Source organism: Ochlerotatus camptorhynchus, unplaced genomic scaffold (genome assembly GCF_037179485.1).
Source record: "Ochlerotatus camptorhynchus isolate MF236.1 unplaced genomic scaffold, CSIRO-AGI_Acam_v1.1 ptg000598l, whole genome shotgun sequence".
Lineage (NCBI taxonomy): Eukaryota > Metazoa > Arthropoda > Insecta > Diptera > Culicidae > Ochlerotatus > Ochlerotatus camptorhynchus.
Window position 1 is genome coordinate 1049892 of NW_027041078.1, and position 16972 is coordinate 1066863.

At 41.1% G+C, this 16972-nt stretch overlaps 1 protein-coding gene across 2 annotated transcripts; it reads right to left on the minus strand.

Moving 5' to 3' along the window:
• Window positions 1-487: 487 nt before the first annotated feature.
• Window positions 488-16741, minus strand: cact (NF-kappa-B inhibitor cactus). Of its 2 annotated transcripts, none has more exons than XM_065237248.1 (5): window positions 15675-16741; window positions 13370-13722; window positions 2421-2509; window positions 1895-2146; window positions 488-1211 (listed from the first exon to the last, which is right to left on the minus strand). In XM_065237248.1, the coding sequence occupies exons 1-5, from the start codon at window positions 16109-16111 to the stop codon at window positions 1140-1142; spliced, it is 1203 nt and encodes a 400-aa protein (XP_065093320.1). In that variant the 5' UTR covers window positions 16112-16741; the 3' UTR covers window positions 488-1139. The 2 variants fall into 2 exon arrangements, with proteins under 2 accessions (XP_065093320.1, XP_065093321.1); XM_065237249.1 differs by having other exon boundaries at window positions 488-1743.
• Window positions 16742-16972: the final 231 nt, after the last annotated feature.

Below are 16972 nucleotides of genomic sequence, written 5' to 3' on the forward strand. Positions count from 1 at the left end.
CACATCCCTGGTTTGGAGCAGCGTCGAACCCACCAGCTCTTTTCAGAACCCTTACGAGTTGATTTCCGATCGACGCTTGCTTCCTCCACCACCCTGCCGATACAGTCCACTACCGAAAGGGAAAGTTCCCTCCCAGTCCGAACACACATAACCTGAACATACATATGAACGACTAAGAAGGGTTTTCAGCATTTTATGTAAATTTCACTGCTGCAAGCGAAATAAACAGCATCTTGAGAGTGACTAATTCGATTCGCCGAGAAGATGAAGGTACACATCTGGGGACGCATTGTGTTCGAAGAAACCACATGGAGACTGACAGTAGGATGACACACATTAAGGGGTGTTTCCCGAGTTCACAGCAGCAATGAATCAAACCGGCGTGCGCGCACGGATGGTTTACACATGTCCGGTAGTGAAGTACCGTTGTTTCCTCTAGCGCGATATCAAAGTCATGGACGTTTCTTTCACAATGCAAGCCGGGAGATTCCAGTAGAATATGCTATTTTATTACAGTTCACTTCTGATAACATCCTATTTGCGATCGATGAGATCAACCATACGATGTATGGGGATGCTAAGGTGTGTAAGTGTCCCATTTCGGACACCGTTAGATTTGTTTATAAATACGAAGACATTATAACATAGGAAACAAAAAAGATTTCAAATATGTGTAACATACAACTAAACGCTTTACTTGCTAAACGTATATTTTCTCATTTTGCTACAAATTTTACTGTTAATGGATTAAATTGGTCCGGTGTAGAAGACAATTTCACATGACAAAAATCTACAGAAATACATTGTTTTTTTTTTCTAGCTACTCACAAAGTTATTTTTCCAGATAGGAGAGAAAAGTCTGTCCCAGAAAAAGCGGCTCTATCGGTGCCTGTCTTTCTTATCAGGCAGTTAATGCACACATGGCTCTTGTTCTGGGATGTCGGTGAAGAAAGTTAGCAAATAAGGCACAACTACATTTAACACATAGAGGGGAGGGGGTCACAAAATCGCCTGTCTGGTCCTTTTGCTTTGTGCTAAAATCCCGATCGACTGCTACCGATCAACCAATAATCTTTGCTTTTGTAAAGGTGCTGCTTTGTTTCATTGTTTGTTTTGTCTCGTGTGACTAAAAGCACGATTTACGCTACATTGATCGTGGAAAGTCCTGCGAAATTGGTACCAAATGCATTGGATCCGTAATACGATGATATCTGCGTGGAACATATAATGAGATATTATTTAGTTGTACTGGATCGAATGCTTTCGACAGTTACGATCTGAACACCGGTACGGAATAGTCTAAAATGAATCGTTTAAGAAAACAAAACGACTGTTTTTTTTTTCGTGATAATAAGGCGTTAGTTTATATTTTAATATGTACAATTACACAGAGTTACAACAGTTTTTAACCAATTGTGTTGAGTCTTATTAGCAATAAAGGTTGATTTTAGTACTTACAAACATAAATATAACCTTAATTAGTGAGACTATTTTTGTTTTGAACATTTTTCCTAATTGCTATGATTTTTGATCTATTTTAATCAGAAGTCTTTTGCCCTTAGAAACTAGTCAACAACGGATGCACTCACGCCCTACGCGGCCAGCCAGACGACACTCATGCGATTCGTACAAAAAGGACACACATGCCCTACCATCACCAACACCACACTGATGAGATAGAGGAAGGCCAGACACATACACAGAGAGATAAGGATTACTTAGTAGCAGCTGGAGAAGCGATTACTGAAGAGAAGAGAAAAAACGAAAAATTAAGCGTTAGTTTGTTTCGTGAGCCAACACCCGTGTAAGGGGAATGGTAAATTTGGAAGACATTCCCTAAACGATTCATTTGATATCTCTAGAATGGCAATTGGGGCCGTTTTGGACTATTTACCTGTTCGTCTTCTTCGCTGTCCTCTTCCTCGTAGTCACTCTCCGGGGGCGTTAGCAGTTCCGCGCCGTGGTTTTTCAGTCCGACCAGCAGGGACTGGTTGTGCTGGATGGCGGCCAGTTGGTAGGCGGTAAGGCCGGCATACGTTACCTGCTCGAGCCGCAGTTTGGGGCACTCGTCGAGCAAGAAGTTGGCCAGCTGCTCGTTGCTGGACTCGATGGCAATGTGCAACGGCGTTAGGCCCGATTTGCCTTCCTACGGAGGAATAAAAAACGGAAACATGGTTATTATGACTGTTGCCATGAACTAAATGTTTCGTTATTGGGAAGGTTGATTCGTATTCTTGAGCTGTTACAAGATAACTAACGTAGCTATTTTATGACGTTTTTCATTGTTTGATAAGCATACAGACTTAATGAAACATAATTGTTTGATTGTTACATTATTGGAAATGAAATTTGAGAAAGAATACGAAATCAACGATTTCACAATGGTGACCAAATGCGATTCTAAAAGAATAACAACTTACCCGTGAGTTAATGTCGGCTCCAACGCTAACCAAATACCGAAGAATCTCAACGTTGGACGTCTCAGCGGCAATGTGAACACATCGTTTTCCTGGAATCATAGAAAAAGAAATTCAAGATTAATTAACCGAGCGTACATTGCGCCGATGTTTCGGGAAATACCCCAATGCGTAAAATATTGAGCATAGTAAATAATGATGAATGAAGACATGTCACGTCCGGGGAGCAAATATTACAATGCGCAGCGCGTGGAAAATAATATATAATAAAAGAATGAATCCGCTTACAAATAATTGATAAGAGGCACATTTTGCGAAACGATTGGTATTCTCAAAGGAAATTTCCAGAATGATAAGCCATGGAAACTTAGCAGAAGACATATCTCAAAATTTTGCATTTATTTATGAACATAAAAGCACGCGCGTGTGAAAGCCATTACAAATGCGCGGAAATTTCCAAAATACTCCACCAGCTATGGGCAAATGAGCAAGAACCGGTTTCCCGCTGTTTAGGGGTAAACCTTCTGCGCTTGGGCAAATTCAACGATCTATATTATCTACATATTTCGATTGATTTTGTCTATCGACCCCTCTCAGCCCTCTCTCAGCAGAAGGAGTTGTCTCAGGTGGGCGCGCGTATCAGTGAAGGGTAAAGAGCGAGCCGAAACAAAGCGATTCAATCAAACCAGTCAGTCAGTCGGTCGGTCGGCTATAGTAGGTAGATATGTGTGTTTGTTCGAGCACAACTTGCACAAACAAAAGCAGGTATTACAGACAGCGAGTGCAAAGCGTAATACAAAAAACGTGAAAACCCCCTGGAATTCCCAGAGTCGCTACGTATTCACGTGTGTATGACGGGTACTTCCAGGCGTGCTGTACGTATGGTCTTGAGTGAGGGCACTCGCGTGGTGGGCACTAACTAAACTTTGGGCGATTCAACCCATTACCGATTGCGCAAAACGGGGACATCGTTCGCATTCGATGATTACGGGGGGCATGATTAATCCGTCTCGTATTGTACGCGGAACTTTGACCAGTCAGGAATATCCCCAAATTCATCATCGTCGTCATGATGATTACGCCGTCGCGCAGGAATGCATGCTTTTATTTTTAAAACATCCGCGCAGATGAGGACACACGAAAGCAGTGTGGAAAGCGGACAGCGTTCGGTTAAATTTAAATCACGGGCCGGTCGAATGTTGGGAAAAAAATTTCCACTTTCAATATTTATATCCGACGCATTCTCGCGAGTGAGTGGGCTTAGAATGGCGTTGTTTGAATACAGAGAAGGTAACAGCTGGGACGTGCTGAATGGTGATCTTCTGGGCGTTGGAAACTGGTTTCTTGTATTTTTTTTTGTTCATAAAGAATAGCGATTACAGGTGGTTTTAATATTAATTTGATTCTTTAGAAGATATTTATGGCTCAAATGCTTACCAGCTTTGAGATGAATTACCATTGTTACAATACTTACGACCTATTGAGAAAACTATTGGAATCAACAAACAAATCGGCATCAACATTTGCATGCGGACGAAAATGTTATCGTTATTAATGTTCCGCTCTATTGAAATGTTGATGCCGAAATGATATCTGACAATGGAACGGAAAAAATATATGTTAGGACGTTTTAACGGTTTGAAAATCAAGTTATGTTTTTAATTATTTATATCGATAATGCGGAACATTCCCATACAATTGGTAGCTATTTAGCGGTGCTACAGAATGGTATCAAAAAAGTATTTTGGACATAGGTCCATTTTAAATGTTACGCGATATATGATCTAAAATTAAGGACTGCATCGAAACTAAGGTTGCCTTCAAATCAGTAAAAATATTTGTAAATGAAAACAAGTTCTTCTATTTTCTGTGTCATGCTCTTCTTTACAAGTTAACGATTTAAAACAAACAAAACGATATTCTTTGAGGTACTGATACCATCTTAAAGTTAGTTGCTCTTATGAGAATTTGCACAGCGTATTTTTGCATTTTTTGAAGGCATCGTACCAGCATATTTTTAACTATTTCAAGTTTTAATAATCTCTTTGTAGATGCTCTTTACAATTGCCACTCAAAATCAGTCGTCAAAACCCAATAGGTCTTAGTTTCGAGAAAGTTGAATGAATTGATGTCGTTTTCAGAAAAGTCGAATTTTAACATTTTTTTCTAATTTTCAGCTAGCATAACTTAGTAAATTCATGTCAAATTAGGCAAAAACTACGTTTCCTTTACAACCTTTTCGATGGATGCTACACGGCGAATGAGAACGGTCCAAATTTGAGGTTAGTTTACGCATAATCGCCAAAGGTGTAGGAACTCAGCGATGAGTAAATTACCTCATGTTTTTTGTTGTTGTGGAAAACCTCAAAAATCTGCCGGAAAATGAGGGAAATTGACGGAAATAGTAGGAGTAGTACCAATATACTGAGTGAATCCAATCTTTACTTTTCTCATATTCTGGAATTTGTTCCATGAGGCAAATTTACTCATCGCTGAGTTCCTGCCCTTTATGTGAATTATAAGTAAGTTAAGCTTAAATTTGGGTCGTTCTCATTCGCCGTGTAAGGCTACTAAGATCATGAAATAGCGTACAAAAATCGTACGATGGGTACATAAAGTACGAAAAACCTTTGTCACGGTGTGCAACATTTTATAAGAGGACCAAAATATAAGACCATAAAAGCACCTTACAGAATATATTTTTTTTAAAGAAGAGTACTTCATTTTGAATTATGTTCTATCGATTTGGCTAGAAATATTTGTTTATAACTTATTTTCGATAAGTAATTGAAGTCACTTTAACACTCTTGTCTGGGGGTGAGATTTGAACTCGTGACTTTGGCATGAGAGGTATCGCTTGGCATTGACAGTTGTACACACCAACTGCACTATAGATGTGCAAAGAGTAGGTAAATCTTAACATTTGAATCAACACCAATGAATTTATACACATAGTCCGAGGTGTGCAGCGAGCATTTCTCACTCGATTTTCACAACGCAAAAACAACTGTGTGCAAAGTTATAAGCAAATGAGCAGTTCGTGACCAAAACTGTGTATGCCAAGCATGGAGGTATGGATTCTAATCACTACGCCGGGGTCGCTCCCGATACAGTCCTTATATTCCTAAAAACAAACTTCATACGGGGCAGGAGTGCCACTCTTACATTTAATATGTAAAACATATAAAAATGTTAAACTATTTTGCATAAAAAAATATCAAACAGAGTTTAAATTTGATCTTTAAGAAGTGCTTGGCTTATCATATTTGTATAAACATGTATCGTTAAGTTCAATACAATGTAACAGACAATAAGCTGTTGCTTAAGTCGTAAGTTAGTCATTGTTTATAAATAAACGTTAATCTGGTTCATTCTAAGATGTATGGGCTTTTTGCCTCATAAGAGTGGCTCTCTTATCCCGTAGCATTTAAAAAAAGTAGATATGACAGTTACCGTATGCGTGATAATGCTTGCACCATCGTACCAATAAGGTTCACGTTTCACCTGTGCATAAAATGCCTTGGTTTTCTTTGCCTGCACGTAACCTATAGCTCATACCGTAGTAGGCTGTGTATAAAAGAAAATGATTTACTTAGTTTGACAGTTGCACCATGACGAAGTGGCAGCGTATTCGTGATTTGTCCCACGCGCAAATGTCGCAAAAAGACATTTCAATCGCTGTGGGAGTGTCCCGGTGGACCGTCAAAAGGGTTTTAGACCGAGAAAAGAAAGGACAACTATCTGCGAAGGTGGCCACAGGTCGTCTGAGGTCAGCTCGGGTTCCGAGGGTTATCGCTGCTATCAAAAGGAAGATTCGGGTGAATCCAGTGCGTTCAATAAGGAAAATGGTAAAGGAACACGGGATCAGTGACTTTACGGAACGGAATATCGCAAAGGAAGATTGCGGGGCGAAGTCGAGGGCACGGAAAAAAAAACTCACATGATTACCAACCGCATCCGGGAGCTACGAATCGAACGATGCAAGAAAATCTTGAACTTCTTTGAGCGAAAAAATCCGGTAATCCTGTTCACCGACGAGAGCATGTTTGCCGTCGATACCGTATCAAATTCCAGAACCGATCGGTATATTAGTTCTTTTCCAGTAAAAGACGTGGCCGACGAGCACAAGAACGTGTATGTAGCGTTATGGTGTTTGGATTGGTGGCTTCCGATGGCATTCCAGAAGGCAACAAGGTCAACACGGAGGTCTACATCGGGATTTTAAGTAAGTATGTTCTTCCGTGGATCAAAGAACAGTACGGTCCGAAGCCAAATGTTGTATTTCAACAAGATGGGGCTCGTGCCACACCTCGAACCGCACTCAGAAGTGGGTGCAGGCACATTTTCCGTTCTGGGCGAAGGATATGTGGTCGCCATTCAGTCCCGATCTTAATCCGCTGGATTACTCAATATGGCGCGTCATGAAGGCCTGTTCTAAAGGCCACCCGAGTACAGCAAGCCTCAGACAAACATTGACCCGTACCTGGAGAGAAATGGATCCAGACTACATTATTAGAACCTGCCGTGCAATCCTGGAAGCATGTGGAGGCCGTAATTGCAGCAAGTGGAAACTCGATCGATGATTAACCTGGTTTAAGACTCTGAGACACATCTCCCCTTTGAAAAAAAAAACTCAAAAACGAAATTTTTTAGATTTTTTTTAAATTTTGAAATTGATCAATGGTGTAAACATTATCATGCATACGGTAGATAGTTTTGATGTGGATTAATTTAAATGAATACATTGTTATATATTATTATTAGGGTGACCTTCTTGCCCCTAGTTCCCCTACGTCAATTTCAAATCATAAAAGTACCACGATCCGGTTCTCAACGAGACTTAAAGAACGCAAAAAGTACACAGAGCTTAGGATAGTGAGCCTTAGCTCAGGACTATTTGAGGAAAATAATTAGGCGATAATGGCATTTGATTGATGTATAATTATAACTTAAGACTGGCAACTGATTGATTGCTTTTATAAGCATACCATGACTGCGATAAAAGCTGCGTGTATTATAATAAAAATAAAATTAATGCACTTATCAATAAGTTTGTTTTGCAACATTGTGTCATCATTGAATCGCTTAGTTAAATACTGGTACACTGCGACACAGCAGTGAGATTGAGAAAAAAAAACGTCCAAACAGGTTTTTAACGCGAGTGATTCCTGAATTTTCGATTAACCGGTAGGTTTTTGCTGAATCATTGCCATCCATTTGAGAAGAGACAGAGTAAAAAATCAAGACAATCTGTTTGTCATGCAAGGATTCCTTGAGAGGCGCGGTGATGATTCAGCAGTGTTAAGCCTTTAAATAATTTATCGCGCTTCAAAATTTGCCTTTTTGTATGGATTGATTTAGCGATCTTTTATTTTTAGGAACGAATGCTTCTGGGATTCTATTTCAGGAAAATGATGGAAGCACATAACTGCTCGGAACGGAAATAAACTCTCCATAATTCGATATTGAAGTATTTTGCGAATGTGATTTGTTGAACTACCTTTATCATGACAATATTTATAGAAACAAGCAAGGACAAGATTGATTGTTGAAAAGCAAGCGAATGTATGTAAATTCATGCAAAATCTGGTTATATTCTGAAATTTTCTAGGGCTTTAATTCTGCAAAATTTGCTACGTCTTATCGTTCCTATTTATATTCGCAATGTCTTGTCACTCCTGAAGATTACTAGCCCAGTTCACCCATAGGAATTTTGGGTCAATGAGTGTTCTTTCCCCAATGCAGCTTGTTTTGTGGATTTTGAGTGTTGGGTTTCGCACCTGCTAGTCAACGATGAAACGCTAGTTCAGGTTTCGTGCTTGAATGACTGCGTTATGGTTTTCCCCCGCTAGATTAAAATGCAATATCCAGATCTTCTTCGCACAGGATGTAGCTAGATTGATTGCTTCGAGGACTTGAAGAGCTTCAAACGACGAGCGAAGTCGAATAACCTTTTCCCAAATCCAAAGAAAACAGAAGCGATCATATTTTGCAAGAACAATACACCCGATACGGACATCGATTTGTAGGGAAACACCCAGACTATCTACAATAATGAAGAAAACTGTTCGTTTTGAAGGGTCCATTAGGTGGAACGAACTTCCTTTGAGGACCAGATAACATCTCGCACTACCGTTCATACTGGCGACAACGCTCTGCTAAGAAAACGCAACCCCACCCCAATACTCCTCCCCTGATCCCATAATTCGACAATGTACCCCTCTAATCTCTGTTAAGCCGCGAGTATTCCGCTCAACTCCTACTAGACATAAAATTAAGTGAATTTTGTTGCAAACAATTAACAATTCATTATCGGCTCCGTAAAGCTAACACGTAATAAATGAACTAGATGAAAAAAGAAGACACTAATGTTGATAGTTAAGTGCAATTCAAATGTGTAGTCTTACTTTAATTTCCTTAACAGAGTTACAGACGCTTTAACCTTGAATGGTCGTTCGCGTTTTGTTTGTTATTGGAAATAAAAACTTTACCTTTACCTTATCTTATGTAAACAGATTAATTAAAATTATTTCCTTTAAAAATTCAATTAATTTGTCTTTGTTTTTTTAAAATAATATTTGAGTAATTCCTTAAATTTTAATTTTATATAATATTTCTTTCTTAGGTTTGCTAATTCTTTACATTCTAAAAGAATGTTCCCTGATTTTCCAGTAATTTTCAAACAAATTCCAGTTGCAGTGTCTACAAGGTTTTTGGTTTTCAGATAGTCGACACCCTGTTAAATTTGGGTGAGTCGTGATATGGTGATAGAAGATATCCATGTGTTAAACGAGTGCGTCCAATTCTAAGCTTAGTAAGTGCACGTTGCTCTTATTGATCATATCGGTCCTTCCATTTTAATACGTTTTTTTTTTATTATTTTGTTTAACTGAGTACCTGGATTGGACGAGCTCCATTCCCACTGCCGGCTTCTCAAATTTTTGTTTTTATAGATCTATTAGCATCTATTGCCCCGGAATCCACACCAAATTGATGTCTTTATTCAACGCTGCATTTTCACAGGCATGGTTCCATGGATTTGGGCAAGAACCAGTTTCAAATGCCATCAGCCTGCTGGCACTATCGGAGAACATAACTGTCTTCTTGTTTTCTGGGGCCTTGCGAATTGCTGTGCATATGGCCATTACCCCTGTCGATAAAACTGAACATTCAGCGTTGATTCTGCCGCACATTTCGAAAAACTCCGAATACGCACCAAATCCAGTAATTTCTTCATGTTTATAACCGTCAGTATACATTTTGAAATACTCTTTATATGTTTCATAAATCATCGCTCTGTAAGCAGCCAATGCTTTAACTGAATTTTCACCCGCTTTTACCATACGAAAATTCCTTTTGACTAAATCATGAATGTTCACTGAGCCGCCAATCGGATTCTATCACAAGCGTGCACAGAAGAGCTGCACTGTCCGTCATTCTGTACATTTGAGAACTGTGTTGGGCCTTTGGTACACCTTAAATAGATACACGCGACTTTTACTTGTCAAAAAGTACTCTATGTACAGCGAGTTTGCCTCATACTGCTGAGCACACTAACGGATTTGCATTAATCATATAATACGTATATAGTTTCTAGGAATTCTAGATTGATTTTGCTAAAATAACAACAATGTTTCGAGTTCACAGAAGCTGATAATCGATAGTTACGTGGAAAACTGATGCTTACGAAAGCGATGCAGTTGTAAACAATTATGACAACTTGAAACACATAATCCTAGTGCAAATATCATAAAAAAAGCTGCTATGATCTTATGAATGCTAGTAATGAATGGCGATTCTTCGGGAACTTCGCTTCTGATCTCATGTGGAAGACCAATGAATTTGCAGTCCTACATCCGTCGTATTACGCTGAAATAAACTCAGAGATGCTTGATGATAATGTTACGGACAAACAAAAATCCCAAATACGACTTAATCTGTCTACCAGTTGTTGTTACTTTGGAATAAATACGGTTTGTTGGAACGTTTCCAATTTTATAGATTCCGGTTTTGTCTAGATCAGCCAAAAGTTTTGATGTTTTTGTGGAGCATTTTTGATTCGATCGATTCCTCTTTCAGAGGATTCATGAAGAACCGCTAAAAGAAACCCTATTTATACTTGTAATTGCGACTAGTTTGAATTCGTAAACAACCATGAAAACTCATAGAACGAATGTTTCCGATCATTGTAAAGTAAAATGCAGTCCAAAATGCTCACCCGGTGGCTTTGAAAATTTTGAGCTCAGAGACAGTCTGCTTATCTCAATGGGGAGGTATTCTACAGCTTGGAAGAGGCGATTCTTCGGGAACTCCGGTGACCGGACCATGTCTTTCCAAATCGACGTCTATCGTACTATGTAGCGTACCGTAAAACGGGGTGCATAGAAATGGTGGGGCGAAAAGAAACAAAACTTTCCACTACTAAAAGTATGACTAAGATTATCTTGGAAAAACATCCACAAACATTTTCCCCTGTTACTTAGATACTGAAAGAGTTCCACCAAGCTATTGGTTGGTAGCACTGCTGTAATTTTTCTATAAATTTCACAAAGTTATGGTCCGCTTACTGTAACAGTAAGTGAAATAATTTTCAATCATCACCAGGTATTTTACACCTTCAAATGCGTTGGGAAGCATTTCCATTCGGCCCATTTTACGGTACATCCATAGGTCTTCGTGTGGCTTGTTCAACTGATAAGGGATTTGTTTTTTTTTTCAGTATGCTGCTGGAGAAGCTTGATGATGCTACGGGGGAAAATCCCCGAGTATGATTTAATCAGTGCACTGGAATTAATGCCGGTACGTTGAACTAACAACCATAGATTCCGTAAAATGTTTCCAAATACGTACAACTATCACCGGGGGAAGGTCATATCGAGTAATCATATCTCAGGCGTGAAACAATAAAATGCCGACCGTACCGAACCAGATCGCTCATAAGTAACTAACTGTCAGGAAAAACCACTTTTTACCTGTCAGGTATGTAGTATGTAGTGGCATGAACATACATACACAAAATGCGAGGGAGATAACGAGACAGGTGTTTTTTTTTGAGTCGTGGTGGTAGTGAGGCAACCACTATGCACTGTTACCTACCGCAATGTATGTACCTAGGCACATTTATATCATCATCATCACCATCATCATCATCATCAAGCAGGTCTATTTCCAATGTGTCCGCTCCGTTCGTATTTTTATCATCGGGAAGCGAGGCCGAACAACGTGGTCTGGTTTGATGAGGTGTGGGAGGGTAATCAAAACAAAAATAGCAAACTATTCGACGAGGCATACGATGTACATGGCCTTCTGTGTTGGTGTCGGTCGATATACGTGTAATATGACGTTACAACTACGAACCGACATTCGTCTATACCATTAATACTGCAACAGCACACTCGACGACGACGACGCCAACGACGATGGTTAGGCTGGTTGTTGGGAAGCAGCGCAGCAGCAACAGTAGACGATGAATGTGTGCGACTCGTTGGCAACGGGCGGGGTGTGCTGGCAGCGGTCGGTCGGTGTGGGAAACATGAAAGAGAGCACGACATTGGGGAAAACCCAAAAGTTCGAGCGCACCACGATGAGGGAGCGGTTTGCTTTCGGAAAAGGGGCGCCCCTGGGGTGTTAAAGATATTCCGACATAACTTCTTCGCTCTGGGTTTCGCGGGTTTACAAAACAAAACGAAGGCGAATTAAAATCGATGCCACGGTTTTGCACTGAACCGACGCGAGGCCACGGAAGAGGGTGAACGTTAAGTTACGCAAAGAAAGAAGACAGAAAAACAGCGACGAGGAGATGACTAGGGAAAGCCCCAAGATCGAGATTGACCTCCTTCAACTGTGCGGTAGCTGTTGCTGAAGGCGAGGGAGAAGTAGCTATTTTAAGCAACCGGGAAAAGCCCACAGGAGAAAGCCATGCGAAGGCTTCCGCCTTTCTTCGTACGGGGCGCAGATAAAACCCACTGATTGGTGGTGCTTGCTTACTGCTTACTGCTATCGAGAGGTTTTGGTATTTTCCCATCGTAATGAAGCGGTTTTACCGGTCTGTGTATGTGATTCGCATGACTTTACCAACCGCACTCAGCGAGACAATAAATAAATGGCCTTCTTGCCATCCGTCAGTCAGTTGGGATATTTCTTCAACTGGAATTTCTCAAGCTCACATAAAACGCAACAAATTTCCTCATCTTCAATTTGTCAACAAAGCCATCCACCAAACAGGCCAATTAAAATAACCGACCTATCTTGCTTTCGCTCGTTCTCTTCAGCCTGCAGACGGAAAATATGCACGGCCTAATTTTAGCACGCAGGAAAACCTAATTTTAGAGCATATTTCCTTCGACTGCGGTGAAATTCCACCGAGTGATATATTTTTTCCCTTGGCGAATGAAATCTCCGTCATAGAACAGCACACCGATTGCCGTCCGTGTGAAAATTCCGACCAAGATGATGAGAAGGAAAGGAAGAGAACGCGCCGCGCAATTTGGGTTTTTTCGAGGGGCATTTTTCTATTTTTACCACCCCAAACGCGACCAGTATTGGATGCGGTGTGGGAACGAAATCTTTACCATAAAAAGTCCTGTTTCCATTCATTCATTTGGCGGCGAAAGAGTGACGTGTTGGAAAATAAGTGAATCGCACGGGTTGGTAAGAGAATTGAATGACCGACGACAACGCCCGAACGGGTCGACCCACGTTGAGCGTTAGGGTATGAGATCATTTTGTGCGATCGATCGTCATGCAACATTATGTTATTTCCCTGTTTGGACAGACGCCGAGCGAGACAAAGGCCAATAGTAGTATATTAAGCGGCGGTGAGAGCCTGGAGTCTGGTTTTTCAGCTGCCGGTTGGAATTCCCCGAGCGGCTTCAATTCAACAAGCAGGATGATAATGGTGATGATGATGATTGTGATCGGGAAGTGGAAGAACTTGGATGAGAGGCACTTACCATTATAGTTCCACTGTTCGAGATCTTGTGGAATTTTGATCGCTGCTTGAGCAGCGGGACTGCTTTGCTGGAATTCCACGGCGTTCAGGGGAGTTAGGAGTTCCTTTGCGCAATCGGTCCTCCGATGCAGGCAGGCCAGATGCAGTGGAGTGTTTCCTTCGATGTCACGGATACTGGTCTTGGCTCCGGCCACGACCAACCGACGAACGATTTTTGGCTGACCGGTTAGCACCGAAAGGTGCAGCGGCGTTTGGCCAATATCGTTCTGGATATCCAGCCAGGGCCGCGGTGCAACGTGAATCAAATTGAAAACGACTTCGGTGGCCTCGTGGATCACGGCCAGATGAAGGTATCTGTGGAAGAAAAGAGAGCGTACAACATTTCAGTTAAATTTGATTATAAAATGCATGCGTAGGGTATATGGAGAACCTGATACTACAGGGATTGACGTTCATTCCTAGCCGCGAGGCGACAAACAAACAAACAAGCGATCGATGGAACAGTACTGTTACTGTCACTGTCTGACCGCGGCTGCTGCCGTTAACGGGTTGGTAGGTTTTTACGCTCGGCAGGCGTTAATGAGTTAGAGAAGTATTGAGAAAACATGTTCTAGTATTGAGCAGCAACGATTCCCGACAGAGCCAGACGAAGCCGGGTAGGGGGATGAAGTATTTTCTAGGAATTAGGAATTGCTTTCTGGGAACAAAAAGATACAACAACTTGCTATGAACAGCCATTGACGTAGCTAATGGGGATGAGCTTAGGATGCTTGGCTACCGCCATCTAGGCCCCATCCAGATTTTTTGGAAGATTTATATAATTTAAATTGGCGATATTGGAATCTCCAAAAAAAATCTGAAGCGAGCCTGGATCATTCTGGAGCGGACCAGGTACCCTAGGCACCCCCATAAGCTACGCAAATGTAAACAGCGAGTGACGGTGTTGTGCATGAGTAAGGATTGGTCTAGGAACAATATTGATTTGATCGTATGATCGCATGCAAAACACCGCAATTGTTGATGACGTCACGATGATCTAAGAGTAAGAGTAATAGCAATAAAAACAGTGCCTTGAATGGCAAATTGCATCTGGCAGTTAATGAATGCTGACGGAAGCTCTACTACTGACTTTCATCAGTGAGAAACTGGTTGTACGATTGAGGAATTTTCCATTGACCGTTGAGAGATTATACGTTGGGTGATGCAACTAAGGAATCATCTACCGAGCAGGATATCTCGGAAATTAAGCGATTATCAGTTAAAAATTAACCAATTATTGATTGGGCTGTTCTTGGAATACTCGTGAGAGATAAAAGAGCGTGTTTTTACCACCGATACGAAGTTAATTAAGTGGAATTGGTGCACATTCTCCGTAAACATTATTTTTAAATTAGCTAAAAAACATTACTATTACATATAATTAGAAAGCAAATATCAACTGTGCTAGTATTCAAGGAATACTAAGGTGATGACAGGCTTACAGTTCAAATTTAGGGGAAAAAAAGAACAAAATAAGTTAGAAATATCCATTCATAAACTTTGTTAGACACAGTCAACCAGATGATAAAACACTGGTGATTGAAGTGGAATTTTATTTGTAGCTTGCTTTACTGAACACTTATTAGAAGTTGAAGTAAAACCACACATAAACAGACATAGCTCATTGAATATTTTTCAATATAAAACATCGTCGCAAAAACACTACCGCAATCTGTTGAGTATACTGTGGTGGGCAATACGCCGAACAGATGGCGGTAGTATGTAAACGTCAAACGCAAAGGAATTGACTAGGCGCGCCACAGGTGGCGGTACTACCAACTAAACAAAAAATATTTAAATTGTTCAAAACGTGTTCGATGAACAACTTGCAAGTGTTGTCTGTTTCTCTGTGATAAAACACTTCTGGAAGCCAATAGAACCTAAGATCAGGCCGAAGATTACAGAACAATCTGAACAAAAAAAAAAAACTATAAAATCGCACGCTCCAACTGGCGAAATCGAAGAACTTTGAACGACAAATCGTCCTCTAATGAAAATGCCAATAATAATTGACCAGTTTCTAGCGACAGGCAACAGACGTCAATTCCTTGCAATGGGGATTTTTTGCACAATCAAGCTCTCGGCGATTATTAAAACTGGAATAGGGGTTTTTCCAGAGCATGGCGTTGTTAGAGGAATTAAACAAAACACACAAGCGTAAGCCAACTGGACAGTTTCGAAATGCGCTTCTCATCGAAACTGATAATAACAAGTACCTACCAAGGCATTACAAATAAAGAATAACAACAAAGTAAAATAATACTCACGTATCGCCGTCTTCGTTCTGATGGAAGTACTTTTCCCATTTCATATAGTGCTGCTCCTTGCGGCTCATCTGCAGCTGGAGCAGACTCTTGCACAGGTCGTCCACCCTCATCGAATCGTTGGGCGCCGTGCGAGACTGTTGGCTCGAATCAAGATCCACCCCCGAATCGAAGGTACGTGAATCCTCTTCTTGATGCTGTTGTTGCTGTGCCAGTGCCTTCTGGTTTCCGGAGTGGAAAATCGGTTCCACCGGAGCTTCCTGCACCTCGGACGATGAGCTGAACAGATTGTCCGAACTAAGATTCTGGCCGGAATGAAAGCCGGAATCTACCGCTCCGCTGTCGGTGGCAAATTTATCGTCCTGCTGCTTTTGTCCCTCTGGAAGGGAAAGGTACGTAAAACCTCCGGCTGACGACGCTCCTCCCCTTGATGGATGCATCTTTTGAAAGGATTGGATCGCTTTTTGTTCGCTTGGCTGTTTGGCGCAAGATTCACGGTCTGCTGCTGTTTAACTATCTTTTCAATTACCACACGAATTCCTCTCACTTGAACTCGGACTGATCAAAGCCAGTATGAAATTAACTAGTTTTCTAATCGAAATTCAACACACTAACACAAGATGGCGATTCAAACAAGTCAAACTCGATGCCACAGATGTTTTCCACATATTCTGGATGCACTTTAAACCAACTTGTAAGATAATCCCGTAGTAACGCGCAAAAGGTCAAAATCGTTCGAGGCCTTTTAATTCCTGCCGTCTTGCTTCGCGAATCAATTTTCCTTCAATGCTATTTTATTTGGCGATCTCTGATGTAGTAGACGAGAATCAACGAGCTGACACAATCAGGTACTGACTGGCTAGCACTTGTCACATACACACCCAAACAAAATCACGCCAAGTGCCCGTCAAAATGGCTAGAACCAAACATGTGTTGGTGTATAGCTCGCTCACACGAACGTCGCGGGTAGAGAAAAATAAAGGAAAAAACGCGAAAACGAGCTTGCTCTGTCTGACGGTGATGCCGAACGAGAGTCGAAAAAAAACACTTCCGAAGCGTCTTGCAGTTCAAAGCGTACTGATCAGTTTCTGTTGCGGCCATCAAATGAAAGGCAGCCGATTTGAATCGGCGAACGTGTGTGTGTGTGTGTTGGTGTGTATTTCCCACAAAACGTTATTGCACACCGCGCACATGGTCGCAGAAAGCACGATATGGGAATACAAAAGAACACACATACGGGTTCCGTTACGTCACACACTATGTAGCTGCAAATGCGATATCACAACAAAACCACAAAAAGT